Source organism: Microtus oregoni, unplaced genomic scaffold, assembly GCF_018167655.1.
Source record: "Microtus oregoni isolate MIOR12 unplaced genomic scaffold, Mior012 000000F_ref0000247, whole genome shotgun sequence".
Classification (NCBI taxonomy): Eukaryota; Metazoa; Chordata; class Mammalia; order Rodentia; family Cricetidae; genus Microtus; species Microtus oregoni.
Genome location: NW_024543059.1, coordinates 67,558,148 through 67,574,836, shown reverse-complemented (window position 1 = coordinate 67,574,836; position 16,689 = coordinate 67,558,148). Strand labels below are relative to the sequence as shown.

Sequence of the window (16,689 nt, the reverse complement as noted above, 5' to 3'; positions counted from 1 at the left end):
AGGATATATATATAAAAAAAACCTTAAAATTCTCATCTTCAATGCATTTTTACCAAGAACCTCACTTTTAACTTTTTTCCACAAGGGAAAACTTATGTGATACTGGCAACCTCTTCTACATAAATTAGAAATCATTCGGGCAACAGATCATCCTCTCAACACCGAAAGAATAAAAGCATTTCGTCTGTTTCGTATTTTAATTTTTATGAGTAGGGCTCTCCTCCTCTCCCGACCCGATCTTATACATGGACAAAGCGAGAGTGAGTACCAATCCAGTGCCTGCCAACGGAAAACACCTCGCGCTGGCTACTCGCTCTTCAACAAAACCCAGGCCTTGGCCCCGCCCCCTGCAAGCCCCTCCCCTTTCCCAACTTAAGTATTTAATTGGCGCAGCTCGATGACGTAAGCCGTAAGTGCGTAACCAGGCGTGCAACCACCGCCTCTGGGAGTTGAAGTTTCTGGAGGAGGACTGAGGCCTGGAGCGGCGGGCACTTCAGAAAGGCTGACTGACCGCACCGTGGCTTTCCCCAGCGGCCCCGCGGCTTGGTAAATATGGCGCTGCGGCTGTGGCGCGGCTGCTCTTCGGTATCCTTTCGGATGCCAAAGGAACGCGAAAGCACGCTGCCCTCCGCTGCAATCACGGCTTCCGGGGGGAGAGGGCAACAGCCTGGGAAGTAGTTGCCTGGTCTCCGAGGAAGTGACGTTAGGTGGCGCGTTCCACGCTGCTCCCCCGCGCCTTTCTTGATTGGTCGGCTGCGTGCGTCCGCGCGCGCACGGCCCCCCGGGGGCGCGCACGCGAGCATGTGTGTGTGTGCGCGCGCCCTGGGCCCGGGAGTCTCTGGGTATCTGTTGTTCGTGGGGGGGTCCGCGCCGGAAGTGGGACAGGAAGGGAAATGTGGAGTCTGCGGCGCGCTCGTCGCCGCGCCGCGTTGTTGTTAGAGAGCGGGCCAGGCGCCGTCCCTGCCGCTCCTCGTTCCTTTCCCCTGCGCCCGGTAGGCCCGGCGGTCGGATGTAGGGAGCCGAGGGCCGGTTGCTGCAGATGCGGCCGAGCCTCGTGGTGAGCCGAGGATGAGTTTAAGATCCACGAGTTGCCTGATGTCACTGAAATACTTCGTGTTTGAAATGTGGCTATTTGTGCAGAGGTGTAAAGAGACTAGTAGGGGATTATCACTTAAAAAAACGGAACAAAACTGTCTTTTAAAAAAGATTTCCTCCCAAGCCTGGCAAAGGGCTTTGACAACCGAACAAAGGGCTGTATTTACTGCGGAACTGACCAACATGTTAAAAAACATGTTACCGGCAGGTCGTTGACTCGATTCTGCCGGTATTGCAACTTGGCAATTCCCGCAAACAAAACCTTAAAGCCACTAGGGTTTTGTTTCAGACGACGTAATAACAGCTGAGGTTTTTGTCTTTGGCCATCGATGGTGTATGCTTTCCGCACACCAAATACCCTTAGTCATTGTTCAGTTCTGCGTTTTATAATCCCATCTATAACCTAGATCCATGAATTAGCCATCCATTTTTTAAATTGTGCTCCAGTAAAATTTCACACTTAGATTCTATAGTTTCTATGAAATGTTCTTAAATACTCGATTAACTTGTCTTCGTGGATGAAAATGTACCGTGAGCATCACTGCCGGTGAGGGAGAATTCCAGGCTCTGCTATAGAGACTTACGTCATGACCCAGACAAAAACAAAGTATGCTCAAAAGTGCCATGTTTTGCATAACATAATTGCAGCAGATTCTTACACAATGTGTTTATTGTGTGGTAGACAGTCGGAGCGGACGCTATCTTGGTAAAGTCTAGCCAAAATAAGATAGCCGGCTAGTGTTTTATCTGCGTTTCATGAATTTGTTTCAGTGCGTCTGGCTTATTTAAAGCTTAGGAAACTCACCCAGCACAACGTTTCGAGAATCGCTAAGATCAATTAATATTAGTTAGGACTAGTTCATGTTTCTTTATTTTTCGATAGGCTGTTCAAAAATCGTCACCATTCTGTGATAGGTCAAATTAAATTTAATTTGAGACATTTTAGATGTGAAAGACAAAGGCGCCCCCTGGTGTAGGGGAGTGAGAAAACATGCCTTTTTCACAGCACTTCAGGTTTCTGAACAAACATTGAGAACTACTGAAAAATATTGCCATGGATAAACAGAAATTAGACATTTGTTTCATAAAATGTTTTCCTGTGGATTTTAGTTTTGCTTTTTTTCTGAGACAGGGTTTCTCTGTGTAGCTTTGGCGTCTGTCCTAATTTTGCTTTTAAGTTTGCATGTTTAATGAGTCTTGCTTTTCCCTTATTCCTGTACATTTTTTAGTTTAATAGCTTCAGCACCATCTGTCAACAGTGTGCAGTCAGCATGGTCCCTTCAGAACCCCCACCCTTAAGGTTTTAAGTTACTGGGAAGTGCTGGGTTTGAGTCATAACACCATACTTCCTCTCTCTCTCTCATGTTTAACTAGGGTTCCTTTCAGCAGTATGGTATGTACAGGAACATGGGCATCCTTGTACTAATTCTGCAACACCACTAAAGAAAATCTCTCTCCCTTTTCCCCTCAGCAACCATTAACTGCAGATAGCTGTAGGGTCTCATGATGCCCTCTCCCTGCCAACTGTTAACTGGGTAGAGATCTCAGAGAGGGCTGGGGCCTTCCTCCCACTCCATGCAGGAGTACTGATGACCCAGTGTTGTGCAGATCTCGCAGATCACAACCACTGTGATTCAAGAGCATCAGTGATATCATTCCTGGTGGACATCGTTCCATAGCCTCCCTCCTTCTCTCTCTCTCTCTCTCTCTCTCTCTCTCTCTCTCTCTCTCTCTTCCTCTCTTTAGTTTTTCAAGACAGTTTCTCTGTGTAGCCCTGGCTATCCTAGAACTCACTTTATAGACCAGGCTGGCCTCGAACTCACAGAGATCTGCCTGCCTCTGCTTCCTGAGTACTTGGATTAAAGGCGTGTGCCACCACTGTCAGGCTCATTTGTCGTTTTAATCAGCTAAGTATTTTGAGTATATTCTGTATGCTAGATTTGTTTATAATGCCTTTTTTCATAGGAATGATTTAATGCCTTTTCAATTCTGAATAAATCATCTCATGATGGCTTATTTTTAAAGTAAATCTAACTACAGTCAGCTCTCATGAGGTTATTAAGTTAGGTGATACACTATCAAACGCAGGAACTGTTTGATAATACTCTTATTTCCATATCTACTCATTTTTCCTGTCAGTATGAAATAAGAATCAGCTAAATCGCAACTAATGTCCCACTGTACTTTGAAAGAATGTGAGAAGGGTGTCTCTGGTTACTATAGATCACAGTTCATTATTGAGAGAGGCCATGGCAGGATCTCCAGCAGAAGCCAGAGTATGCTGCACGCTGCCTGACTCCATTGCTCATGCTTAGTTAACTTTTTTTATGTGGCCCAGGACCAGGCTTAGGGATGGAGCTACTCACAGTGGGCTGGCCCCTCCCCCATCAATAAATATAAGACAATTTCTCACAGATCTGGCCACCCACAAATACCATCTGGACAGTCTCCCCATTGATCCTTCCTCCCATAACTCTGGGCTATGTTAGCTTGACAGCTGAAGATAACTAGGGCAGTATCGGTGGATTACAGCTCTCAAAACACAACCTGCTCTCTGGAAAGACCATATGCTGACCTCAGTAGTATATGTAAACACCACTTCTCAGTCCTATACCAGTACTGCCAACAAATGGTATTTAACTCATGTTTTACGTAGTAAAAGATCCTTGCCAATAAATGGAATTTTGCTATCTAAATTGGTATTTTTTTTTATTACTGATAGAATTTGACATTTGTTGGCATCTGTTGGCCGTTTGGGTTATTTTGCTTTGTGTTTGTAAATTATCTGTTCATGTAAAAAACGTTGCTTTCCCAGTTTTCAGAAACAACAAATATGTCATCTGAGATGCTGCCAGCAACTCTCAAGACTCCTAACATGGAGAGAAAGCCAGGTGTGAGCGAAGAGGAGGGGCAGAAGCCAAGACTAGACGCAGGGACTGAGCCAATATCTAAACGACAGATGAAGAAGCTGCTGAAGCAGAAGCAGTGGGAAGAGCAGCGAGAACTGCGCAAGTACGTACTTCCGAGCAGGCTGCGGCTCATTCAGCAGCAGGTACTGTGCAAGTGCACTGCACAAGTGCGTACTGCAGAGGAGATTGCACCTCATTCAGCAGCGGGGTGTCGGCTCCTGTCTGTAGCTGTCTTCGTTAAAACCAAAGCCATGAAAAACTAAGGTTATGCGTGTTATGAGCCAACTCTGAGTTGCTGTTAAAACTGCACGTGTTTTGAACTGTGACTTCATTTTTTGCAATACTGATAATGTTAGGCTCAGCGTCTTTTCTCTCCTTAAACTGCCTGAACAGCAGGACACCCGTTGGAATAGCTGAGACAAGGGAGCCCACATCTGTGTCCTAGATATGGGTTAAAACAACACAGGAAGGTCAAACATTGGCCCGACATAGATGTGGCTAAAACAGGTTTTCGTGAAAGCATCTAGGCTATAGCCATTGTCTAATGCCAAAACTTATAAGAGATTAGAAAAAGTTAGTCTTTTATTTTTGTTCATTTAGTAAATTTAGTGAAATTTTCTTTTAGTATTTCCAATTATTGAACCAGATTATTGTTTTAGGGGATGAGTTATGAAAGTAAAATTCTTCATAAATCTTTAAGTTTTTCATTTTTTTTGTTTTTTTTAACTCTTAAGTTTTTCTCGGGCATAGTATAGTACCAGTAATGAAACTGTTGAATAATATATTTAGTTATTCATTAGAGAAAGGTTTATGCTGTCTTTACAAAGTCATTTCCTCCATGTGTCGTTATTGCATGCAGTAAATAAAGCAAATAAAGCTGCTATCTGATTCTTGTATCCACAGAAGAGGTGTTTCCTAGAACCATGCCTGTTTACAAACATGATCAGTCTTTTGTTTAATTAGAAGTCTTGTGAATGTCTAAATAAACAAATAACAAAATGTCTTGTTACAAATTTTAGGGAAAAACGAAAAGAAAAGCGCAAGAGAAAGAAATTAGAACGGCAGTGTCAGCTGGAATCCGGCTCAGATGGAGGTGACAGGAAGCGCATTCGAAGAAACGTGGTTCACAGCAGCCTCCGCCTTGTCATCGACTGTAGCTTCGATGACTTGATGGTGTTAAAGGTATCCCACGGTTCCTTCATCTGAACTCAGCTAAATCACTCTTATTCTCATATGTAATATTACAGATGCATTAAACTGCATCTTAAGTTTTTCAAAACTTCTTATTCCTAAATTAAGAGCTTTGATATGTATATGCGTATTTATGTATATGTTTATATATGCATATGTACACATTTACCCATAATTAGGTAGTAAAATGTTATAACTATATTTTAGTTATAAAAATCTACGGAATTACTATGATGGCACATGTCTGTAATCACTTGGGAAACTGAGGCAGGAGGATCTTTGAGAGTTTTAGGCCAGCCTAGGTTATATAGCACATTTGAAACAAGCCTGAACTAGTGAGATCCTGTTTCAAAATTTGTTTTTAAAAAGTCTGTAGCATGACTGGAAATATAGCTCAGTTTTGTTGACAGAGGTTTCTGTCCCATCTGGTCCTGCAGCCGTTCAGACCCAAAGAAATACACAGAGGCCTACATTAATTATAAACTGGTTGGCCTATTAGCTCAGGCTTTCTTATTAACTAATTCTTTTTTTTAATTGATTTTATTGAGCTCTACATTTTTCTCTGCTCCCCTCCCTGCCTCTCCCCTCCCCTTCAACCCTCTCCCAAAGTCCCCATTTATTAACTAATTCTTACATCTTAATTAACCCATAATTCTTGTCTGTGCTAGTCATGTGGCTTGGTACCTTTTATCAGTGAGGCAGTCTCATCTTACGTCCTCTGTGTCTGGGTGACAACTGCAGACTGATTCTTTCCACTTTTCAGAATTCTCCTACTCTGGTCGCCCCACCTGTACTTCCTGCTTGGCTACTGGACAATCAGTGTTTTATTAAACCAATACAAGTGACAAATCTTTACAGGGTACAAGACCATTGTCCCACAGTACTTCCCCTGCCATTTTTTTTTTCAGAACAAGAACTCTGAATCTAATCTCCTTTGTTTAACGTTTTCCTGACCATTATCCATAAGAACTTGAAACCAAAACACTCTAAACAAAGACAAACATCCATAATTCATTTTTTTTGGAATGTGGGCATAGTTTTCTAGCTACTTCATGCTAATTGGGAGCATTGGTAATCTTATTCAGACCTAAAGAAAATTTAGGAATATAGTCAAGTCCTGACTGATAAATGAATCCACAACCTTTCGTTTCCCTTGGGAACAAAAGCAAATCCTCTTCTCCAAAGTAACATATCTTTTGACTTAAATTTTGAAGTCAAAGCATTTTCAAAATATATATGTTGGATTAATCAGCAGCATTTATAATCAAATGTCTTTTAGCAGCTGTTGTTCCTTCCCCAGCCATCAAACAATTCAAAGAGAACATAATAACATACGGATCCAGACTCTCTGTGTATTTTCCATCTTTACATGGCTTTATTTTTAAACTCTACTTCTTTTATTTTTAATTTTTGGTTTTTTGAGCCAGGGTTTCTCTGTGTATCTTTGGCTAATCTGGAACTCACTCTGTAGACCAGGCTGTTCTTGAACTGACAGAGATCCCCCTCCTTCTGTCTTCCAAGTGCTGAGATTAAAGTTGTATGCCACCACACCCAACTACTCTTTCTTTCATCTTTTTTTTTCTTTTTCTTTTTTTTAAAGGATTTTATCCTTTTTCTTTTCTCTCCCAAGCCTACATATATTTTTAAACACACAATAAACCGTTTAGAGGTTTTTTTCCGCCTGAATCTATCTTTACTATATACCTCTCTTTTTCCGACCACATGAGTCTTTAATTTGCAAAGCAATATGGCTAGGATTAAAACCGTGGCTTTGACTGCTGGATCCACCCCATTCCTTAGCTTTCTGAGAGTCTAGCTTCATGGCGGAGGTACTTTATTGCCACAACTCTAGAGTTTAAAGGTTTCTGCCAACAACCAAGAAACATGCTGTCAGCTATTCATAAACACTATTGTTGTGTTTGGTGGTGGGGCCTCTTCAAAGCTGCAAGGTTTTTTAAGCTAAAGCTGAGTCAGGAAGCCTCTCTTAAATGAGACGCACTTGCCTCTAGCAAATAGAGCCCACCTGAGAAAATGCTAGTGCTTAACTCTGTTCTTTTGTGTCTAGACTTCCTTCCCAAACGTTCTCAGATTTTCAGTGGATTTGGTTGTCCATGTTGGTGCTGTTTTGCTGGTGTTGCAGAGGACCCAGGTTTGGTTTCCAGCATCCATGTGGTGGCTCACAGCCATGTGGAACTTCAGTTTCAAGGCATCTGACCCTCCTCTTCTGGCCTCCAAGGCACTGCATCTACATGGTGCACATACATAGACTAAGTGTGCAAACACACATTTTGTTTTAAATGTTGAATTTTACCAGTGATACTGGGGTAAAGCATGGAAATAGCATGGTCTAGAAAGAAGGTATTTTTGTTCTGTTAAGACAGCGTCAACGAGCATTTTGAATAGATAGAGACTTTAAAGGACAGGACACGTTAACTTATAGCAATTTTATCAGTATGTAGGAAAATCAAATGAAAACTATCACAACAGAGGTACTTTGAGACAAGGTTTTTCTGTATTTACCTAGCTGTTCTGGAACTAGCTTTATAGACCAGTCTGGCCTCAAATTCACAGAGATCTGCCTGCCTCTGCTTCCCAAGTGCTGGGATTAAAGGCATGTGGCACCACCACCTCTGCGGCTGCCTTTACATTTAAAAAAAAAAGTTTTTGCCTACCTAGCCATTCCTTCTGCTTATTCTATTCCTGTAATACCACAGAATGGCCTTAGATGGTTTTGATAATTCTGTTTTTTAAATTGTGCTATTTTATAGGATATTAAGAAGCTCCATAAGCAGATTCAACGTTGCTATGCAGAAAACCGACGAGCATCACATCCTGTGCAGGTGTGTATGAAAGGTGAAAAGAACTCAGTGTTCTTTCCCATCTCCCATGACAAGAGGCATGGATTGTTCCAGTTGCGCTTACCTGAGAGTCTTAGAGGTTTCTTGTATCACCACTCTTGTACATTTTAGTGTCTGCTCGTTGCTGTCTAGTTGGGTGTCCTTGTTTTAGGGCATGTGTATGTTTTCACACCAGTTTCTCAGCTTTGGACTCCCCCAGCTGTGGGGACTGGGAAAGGAGGGGAGGTAGGCTGCCCCTGTACTCATGTGTACAGCTGGGCCTCTTAGCAGTGTGTCTGTTTTACATTTCCTTTTGAGTCACTGACAGTTCTGAAAAGGATTTCTTAAGCTTAGTTTAAGTGATGGTGGAGACTTTTTGACTGCTGTTGTGACTACTGCCTCAGAGATGTGACGAGCCAAAGAGCTGCCCAAAATGCTGTGCTTGTGTGTGTGTCTCACCACATGGGAGCAGTGTGGACTGTGTTTTCCTATAATTCTCCACCTATCTCAGTGACAGTCTTTACCTTTTTTTTTCCTTCACAAGGCCCTCAGCATCCTTGATTCAGCTGTAAAATGGGTGTCAGGGAAGGCTTTACAGCAGCAAAACTAACAACTATAATAGCGGCAGCAGCACCTACCGGGGAGGTGGATGAGAACCTGATCAAGGCGGGGAGTTTGCAGGGTGGTCCTCAATGGCAGAGAGGGATGAAGAGGTGCTGGGATGCTGCAGCCAGTGGGTTAGCACGTGTCCTTTCTACCACCTATTCCAGGGGTGATCACAAGTTCTTTTTTTCTAAATCAGTGAAAAATATTTTGCCTTCCATTGGTGATCAGATGAGTGATGAGGGAAGTAAAATTTTGAACTAATTGGATCATTTTCCTTCTTTTTCTCTTACCAATTGCTCATCAGTTTTATTTGACAAGCCATGGAGGTCAACTGAAGAAGAACATGAATGAAAATGACAAAGGATGGGTCAACTGGAAGGTAGTGGAACAGTCCTCTCTCATGTGATTTCTCTCTCATGCTGCTGGAAGGCCTCTGTTTTATCTAAGTAAATGCCGTGCTTCAGACCTGTGTGCCATTACATCCGTGTCTAGAGTTACACAGGGAGAAGCGGAGAGAGAGAATGACGTGTCTGCTCATTAGTAATCACTCTCATAAGTCATGTCTGCTAGTCTAGAGCTACTTCCTTATAAGAGAAAATCTCAAAACCTTACTCTAAAATTTGAGTGTCTCTGCATCTAAATCCAGTCACCAAACGCGGCTGTAAACTCCTCCGATGTGAGCTTCTGGCTCGTGAGCTGGTGTGTGCTGTAAATGTGAGATAGCTGCTGGATCAGGAAGGGGGGGCGGGGATAGGACATGGGCATAGTGTGTTAAAATATGTTGAAGTTAATTTATCAATTTTTTATTTTTATTTTTTACTTTTACTTTTTACTTTTCTAGCAGATTTAAAATTTGCTTGTGATATATAATTTCCGTGTTCTAGGTTTCTATAAAAATGTGGTCAGCTTGGCTTGGTACCGGTGCGGCTAGCTTGGCTAGGTGCAGATGTGGCAGCTTGGCTGGGCACTCTTCTGTTGAGAGGAGTGCTGTGCTGTGCCCGTACCTGTTTGCTTACTGTCGGTTTTCAGCTCTCGGGGTCCAGCTTTCTCTCCTAGTGCCTACTAATCTAATAGCTGCATTCATTAAAAGCATATAATATGCAATCAGGGTTCCCTGCCCTGTGGGAAGTCCAAGGACCACTCACCTCCATCCAGGTCTAGTAAGGTGAGCATCTAAACTGCCTAGGCTCCCACAAAGCCAGTACGTGCAGTAGGATCAAAAACCCATTGCCGTTGTTCTTGAGTTCTCAGTAGTCCTCATTGTCTGCTATGTTCAGCAAGTCCGGTTTTATCCCAGGCTTTTTCAGATCCAGGCCAGCTGGCCTTGGCGAGTTCCCGATAGAACATCCCCATTGTCTCAGTGTGTGGGTGCACCCCTGTGGTCCTGAGTTCCTTGCTCGTGCTCTCTCTCCTTCTGCTCCTGATTTGGACCTTGAGATTTCTGTCCGGTGCTCCAATGTGGGTTTCTGTCTCTGTCTCCTTTTATCCCCTGATGAAGGTTAATATTCAGGAGGATGCCTATATGTTTTTCTTTGGGTTCTCCTTATTTAGCTTCTCTAGGATCACTAATTATAGGCTCAATGTCCTTTGTTTATGGCTAGAAACATTCAGTTGATTAAGCTGGCAAGCGTTTCCTTCTGTTGATTCTCATAGGAGATGAAATCGGAAAAGGCATTTCTTGTCTGGAGAACATTGTGGTCAAGAAGGCAGGAAAATACATTCTTATTGTTTGCTGTTGGAGCAGAGATAAATGAGAAAAATGGGCTGGTGCCATAGTTAGGAAAGAGTTCCTAAGTTAAGGAGTGTGGAGTTGACCCTCCAGGAAAGGGCTGAATAACGGCATGTGACATTTGAGGAACATAGCTTGCCGTCAGTGTGTGGGATTAGTTAGGGACCAAGGCCCCAACAAAGAAATAAGGTTAGTAGAACAGTCAGTGACTACTGTGAGGTGAGAAATTGGTTATGAATTTTAAATGCTGTTCTAGCAATAGCCTCTCGGACTCTCAGATGCTTTTGGACAGGTTTCTCTTGGGAAAAGAGGATAATTATTTTTAGTCAGCTTTCATCATATCCTGCTAATATTATACACTCATTCTCTTTTTCTTTTTGAAGGATATCCACATCAAACCAGAGCACTATAGTGAACTCATAAAGAAAGAAGACCTGGTTTATCTGACGTCAGACTCTCCTAATGTCCTGAAGGACTTAGATGAGTCAAAGGCCTATGTGATTGGAGGATTGGTGGACCACAACCACCACAAGGTACTGTGCTCTGCTCCTGCCTCCGTCTGTGTTTCACAGTGACAGAGCCCTAGGATCGAGCACCTGTCACTGTGGCGGTGACCTAAGCAAAGCAAAGGGCTTCACGTTGCCTTCTTGACCCCACCCTGCAGCTCAGGGAGCTCAGTGCAGTTGTTTTCTATGTTCCACACGTGCAGGAACAAGGAAATGAAGCCTAACGTCAGCCATGCTAGGTGGCAGAGCAGGTTATTGGAGATGACGGATTGCTGCCGAGCCTGCGTGTGTATGCTGCGCTGTGTTCCTAGGGGCTCTGGTGCTAATGAAGTGCTAAGCCTTTGAAGTTTTTATCAATTTTTTAAAAAGTGGTTTTTATCTTATATATATGAATGTTTTGCCTGCAATGTGTGTCTGCACCATGTGCGTGCCTGATGCCCTTGAAGGTCAAAAAATGTCATGACCTCTGGAACTGGACTTGCAGAAGCAGTGAGTCACCATGTGGATGCTGGGAAATGAGCCCAGTCCTCTGCAAGAGCAGTTATCTCTCCAGCTCTGTAGTAGTTTTTAAATATATGATTTCTCCAGTTATTTTTCTCTCCTATCCTCCTTTCCTCATCTCATGTTTTTGTGGAGATAAAAAGTTGCACAACTCCACTTTCTGACGAGAGCGTTATTGTGTGTGTACTCAGTTCATTCTTTCTTTCTAAAGGAATATTGTCAGCACAGTATATGAAGGAACTTTGTATTCTTCGGCAGCAGTGTGTATATCCAGTTTCTGCCATGTCATGGGTGACCACATCTGCCTGTCCAGCAATGGCTGCACAGCTGTGAAGCACCACGGTGTAATATGGCAGAGAAACTGAATTTGTTAAATCGTAATCTTGAGGTTGCCAGGTGTGACTTGGCATTGTGTGAGCAACTCTAGAACATCAAAGGAACCTTGTCTCCAACCTTTCTGTTGTTCTCAGTGGAACAGTCTAGCTTATAATTTATGCAGATTCTCTGCTCATGTTGTAATAAGCTAGTTTTCTCCAAAAACCCCTGGCTCCTCTCATCTTTAACCCTTCCCCCAATATGCTAAGTACTTGTTGAGAAAATTCAGCTTACACTTCCTGCATGGCCTTCTGGGAATTTTCATCTGGGATAGACATAGACTTCAAGCATTTTATGTTTGAGAAAATACAAAATTCCTATCTGTTTTTTAGTTGATGGAAAGGGAAAATAAAATATAAGGACAGTTGAAATGCTTTTCAGCATTCCATTTCACTGCCGTTCTTGTGCCTCAGTGTGTGACTGAAACTGAACTTCCTTTATACATTTTACACTCACGGAAAGAGTGATGGTGTTTTCCTCTGAATTCAGTTGGAGAGTTTAACTCTGTTAGGAATGGGGCTGGGGCTGGGAAAGATGAAAACACAGACCCGCTGGGATTCCTTGTTCTGCCACTGAGAGGCTTTTAATTGCTGGGAATGCCGTTTCTTCTCCGGGAAGTGAGGTGGTTAGACCTGGGTCCTCTTACTGTCAGGACTGAAACGCACACACTCTTCAGATAATGTTGTCTACACTGAAGTCCTGCAAAAGCCCTACACTCTCATAGACTGCACAGCATCTAAGTCCCAGTGTCTGTATTGCAGGGACTCACGTTTAAACAAGCGTCCAGTTATGGGATTGAACATGCCCAGCTGCCTCTGGCCGACTTTGTGAAGATGAACAGTCGGAAGGTCCTGGCAGTCAACCATGGTAAGCCGCAGAGGTGGCTGAAGGTGGAGCTGAGGGAGCTGGGAAGGAGACCATGCATCTCCCATTGTGACAGTAGGAAAGGGAGGTCGGTTTATTAGAAATAGGGTGAGGACTTTAGGGATTTTTGAATCTACCAAAGTGTAAAAACAACAAGCTCTGATCTTGTGATGTGCAGATACTTGTTATTAGCTTTTGGGGTGCTTCCTCTTAGATCTTTTCCTGTGGCGGGTCTCTCAGCCTTGCTAATCCGGGGACCTGTCCTTCTGTCCCTCACTTGATCATAGTTTTGATGAAGCAATTATTAGTGATCATGTGATATTCCAGCCACTAAATAGATAATCATGTAATCATTCTCCCATTGTTGAGTATTTTAAACTTGGATTGATTTTTTGAATAACACTGTGATATACCACTGCTTAGATATAATTCATTGCCTTAAGTTTTATTTAAATTATCATTAAAATTTTTTGAGGCAGGGTTTCATTAAGTTGACCAGGTTGGTCTTGAACTCAAGAAATCTGCCTGCCTCTTCTTCCATCATGAATGTTGAGATACAACGCATGTGCTACCATGATACCCAGCTTCAATGATTTTTTTAAGATTTATTTTTAATCTCTGTGTATGAGTGTTTGACCTGCATGTATGTATGCGCACCAAGTGCATGTCTGGTGCCTGTAGCGGCTAGAAGAGGGAATTAGATCCCCTGGAACTGGAGTTATAGGTAGTTATAAGCAACTATGTGGGTGTTAGGAAATGAACCCCAGTCCTTTGTAAGAGCAGCCAGTGCTCTTAACCACTGAGCAATCTCTCTAGCCCCTTTAGTTCATTTTTTAAAGGAACAATTTTAGTCAGTACACAACAGTTAAATACTTTTCATGTAATAGGCTTTATGGGATTAGAAAAATGAAATTATTTATTCAAGGACAAATTTCTTTGAAAACCTTTGATACTTAGTGGAAATTACTTGTCTACAAAATTATCGAGAGAGCCCTCTCATAGTATGGTGAACTTAGGGATGGCATGGTTTCCATTCTACTGATGTGAAAGCAAAAGACTCCTTGGAGTGATTCTCTGTAGGAAAGACAGGAGATGCAGCTGAATGCCCAGCATCTGTCTTCCAGCTGTCCGTTAGTACATAGAGATGGAGAATAATGGGACCTCAAAAGGTCCTCTCTTGATTGTAATGGACAACCAATCTAGTAAGTTTCTGGAGCTTAAGAACTGACTGAAAAAAGCTGGAAAGAACATAAAGACTAGAGAACCGCAATGCAGTTTGTCCCTGGTAGCCAAAAGGAGGAAGGAGGTGGCACAATTAGTAAAAACCCAGAGATAAATATTGGGGGTTAACCTGAAGATCAGAAAAGCAAAGCAGCCAGCCACTGACTCTTACCTCTACCTCAGAAATGGCGGTCCTCCTCCAGGAATCTCAGAATGAGATTGAGCCTGAGAGCTGGCTCCTCCCATTTTATATTCCTTTCTAGGGCTGGGATTAAAGGTGTGCACCACTATCACCCAGTTTCTGTGGCAAACTAGTGTAGCTACTGGGATTAAAGGTGTGTGTTACCACTGCCTAGTCTGTAAGACTGACCAGAGGGGCTGTTTTACTCTCTGATCTTCAGGCAAGCATTATTTATTAAAATACAAATGAAAAAAATCACTAAAGGAGGAGGTAAGAACTTGGCAGTAACTAGGACAAACCAGCACACAGCACAAAGGTCACATTGTAGACAGTCTGCAGCATTGTGGTGACTGCGATTTGTCCTTGTTGCAGTGTTTGAAATTATCCTGGAGTTCTTGGAAACAAGAGACTGGCAGGAGGCATTTTTTACGATCTTACCCCGGCGGAAAGGAGCTGTTCCTGCACACAAAGGCTGTGAAAGCTCTCCTCAGGACCAGCAGCCCCGGCCAGAAGGATGGGACAGTTCCAGCGAGGGAGAGCATTGCGGGAATGACCCCGACTCACCACAGAAGGAAGAGCAAGGCCAGCAGAGCAGCCCAGTGTCCTCAGTGAGTCCTGTCCCACAGTGACCAGCCTTCCCTTGCTGTCCTACACTTTAGGAGAACTCAGAGAGGGTGGTACCACCAAATTCTCAGACCACAAGAAAATCCATTTTCTCTCATCACTGTTGTGGAATTTGAAATCTTGTCAAGAGTCAACGATAATGAACACTCTAAACACCAAGAAAGGATTGTTTGGTTTTCTGTGAGAAGACTTAAAGGTATCATTTCAAAGTTGTTTTAAGCCTCAAATCAGAGTCATGGAGAATGTTACCGTAGTCTTAGGCCTTTATTCTCCTTCATTCGCTGGAGCATCTTCTTCAGAATGTGCCTTCTGACCTTCAGCTTTGTTCGTTTATGTTCCCATCAGTGACTGTTTGTCTGATTCTATTGGAGCAGATTTCATGCACGTTCTGTGTGTCTACTACAGTGTTGAACTCAGAAGGCTGCCCTTCTGTCTGTAACTTTTGTGTTCAGTATGGTTCTTTCTAAGAAATAAGTTAATTCTAGGAGAAATACCAGTTGTTTGCTGGTCACAGTAATTCATTCATTTTGGATAGTGGAACCCATTCTTGTGCCTCCCTTGTGATGCCTTCTCATACTTCTGAAATAATCACAAGAATAATCTTAAATCCCTTAATAACAGTAATTAATTCAGTTACAAAATTAAATTTTTTCTGACTAGATTATTTTACAATATTATTTTTGAAGGATCAATTTGTCTTTACCCCAGTTTAAAGCAAAAAGTAATATCTTTTCTTTCTATATATTTTTCATGTAAATAACATATATCTCCATATATGTTAGCTTTTAATGTGAATATTGTGTATCTGCCTCCTACTATACTATCCTAACTAATGTAAATGTGTGTTTCTATAAACAACGTAAGCATACAGGAAAATGCACGTTTAGCTCTTAGGTTTTAGTCCACGATTACAGTCCTGTAATCAATGTATCACCGTGGAATGGTTGTGTGGAATGCACTAATGCCCAAATCCAAAATTAAACAGGAGTTTGGAAACTGATGAGGAGGGAGCAGAGGGGAGCTGCCGAGCTTCTGTGTGGTAATTCCAGAGGAGTGTATGCACAAGTGCAGCGGGAGCTCCCAGTTTATTAGATAATATGTGTGTGTGCTAGCATCACACTTAGGTGCAAGCCTGTGTGGAAGACTCAGTAGTGATGTTCACTGTCTTTTTGTTGCTTTTTTCTTAGTTATCTGTTGTAGCTAGTTATTTCAAAGTCTATAAACAATGGATGTAAATATCCACACTACAGTTCTGAGAGAATAAAGTTCATGTTGTTACTGTATTGTCCAAGGTTTGTATTTTGTGAGAGTTCCCTGCGCCTGTGTTTGAACACTTGGTCTCCCCTGATAACATTGTTTTGTAAGCGTCGCCTGTGCCCATGTTTGAACACTTGGTCTCCCCTGATGGTGCTGTTTTGGAGGTTGTGGGAACTTTGGGAGGTGAAGCCTTGCTAGAGGAAGCGTGTCACTGGGGGTGGGCTTTGAGGGTTTATAGCCAGTTCTATTTCCTTTGTTCAGGTAAAATGTGACAGGTGCTTCCTAGCTGCCAGGCCAGTTAGGCCTGCTGCTAGCCTGCCCTTCCCCTGCCTTTTGTCAGGGCATTCTGTCATGCAGCCAGAGAAGTGTGACTACTCCATGCCTCCACCGATTCTATATAGAACAGAACCCTATTAATTATAAAAGTGAAGGAAGTTATCTCAAGTACCACGTGGTTTAGTTTTTATTAATTGCAAAAGCTCTGTATAGGTTTCTGAGGTGTACTGTAAGAAGTCAGCACAGGCTGAGCAAGCTAAAGTAACCACAGCTTAGTCTCTACAGCTTCAGAATCAAGCATGGTAGGGCCACACTCCTGCCTCCCGGTATTGTAAGGGCACCTGCACACAAGTGGTACACACACACACACATACACACACATTTAAAACAGCATATCTTCTTTCAGCATCGGCCAGAAGACAAGAATCAATGCTCACTTTCAAATAATTAATTTCTGAATTATTTAAAGATGGGCTCTAAAAATAGCACTTAAAGACCATTGACAAAAATCTGAATG

At 42.6% G+C, this 16,689-nt stretch overlaps 1 protein-coding gene across 3 annotated transcripts; it reads left to right on the top strand.

Annotated features, from left to right (window-relative positions):
* The first annotated feature begins 414 nt into the window (after positions 1 to 414).
* On the top strand, positions 415 to 15,922 carry Trmt10a (tRNA methyltransferase 10A). 3 transcript variants are annotated; one of them, XM_041652126.1, is made up of 8 exons: positions 415 to 546; positions 3,911 to 4,107; positions 5,024 to 5,186; positions 7,964 to 8,035; positions 8,943 to 9,017; positions 10,751 to 10,900; positions 12,511 to 12,616; positions 14,388 to 15,922. In XM_041652126.1, exons 2-8 carry the CDS (start codon positions 3,929 to 3,931, stop codon positions 14,642 to 14,644), a joined length of 1,002 nt encoding a protein of 333 aa, XP_041508060.1. In that variant the 5' UTR covers positions 415 to 546; positions 3,911 to 3,928; the 3' UTR covers positions 14,645 to 15,922. The 3 variants fall into 3 exon arrangements, with proteins under 3 accessions (XP_041508060.1, XP_041508051.1, XP_041508068.1); XM_041652117.1 differs by lacking the exon at positions 415 to 546 and adding an exon at positions 838 to 1,057; XM_041652134.1 differs by lacking the exon at positions 415 to 546 and adding an exon at positions 1,164 to 1,702.
* Positions 15,923 to 16,689: the final 767 nt, after the last annotated feature.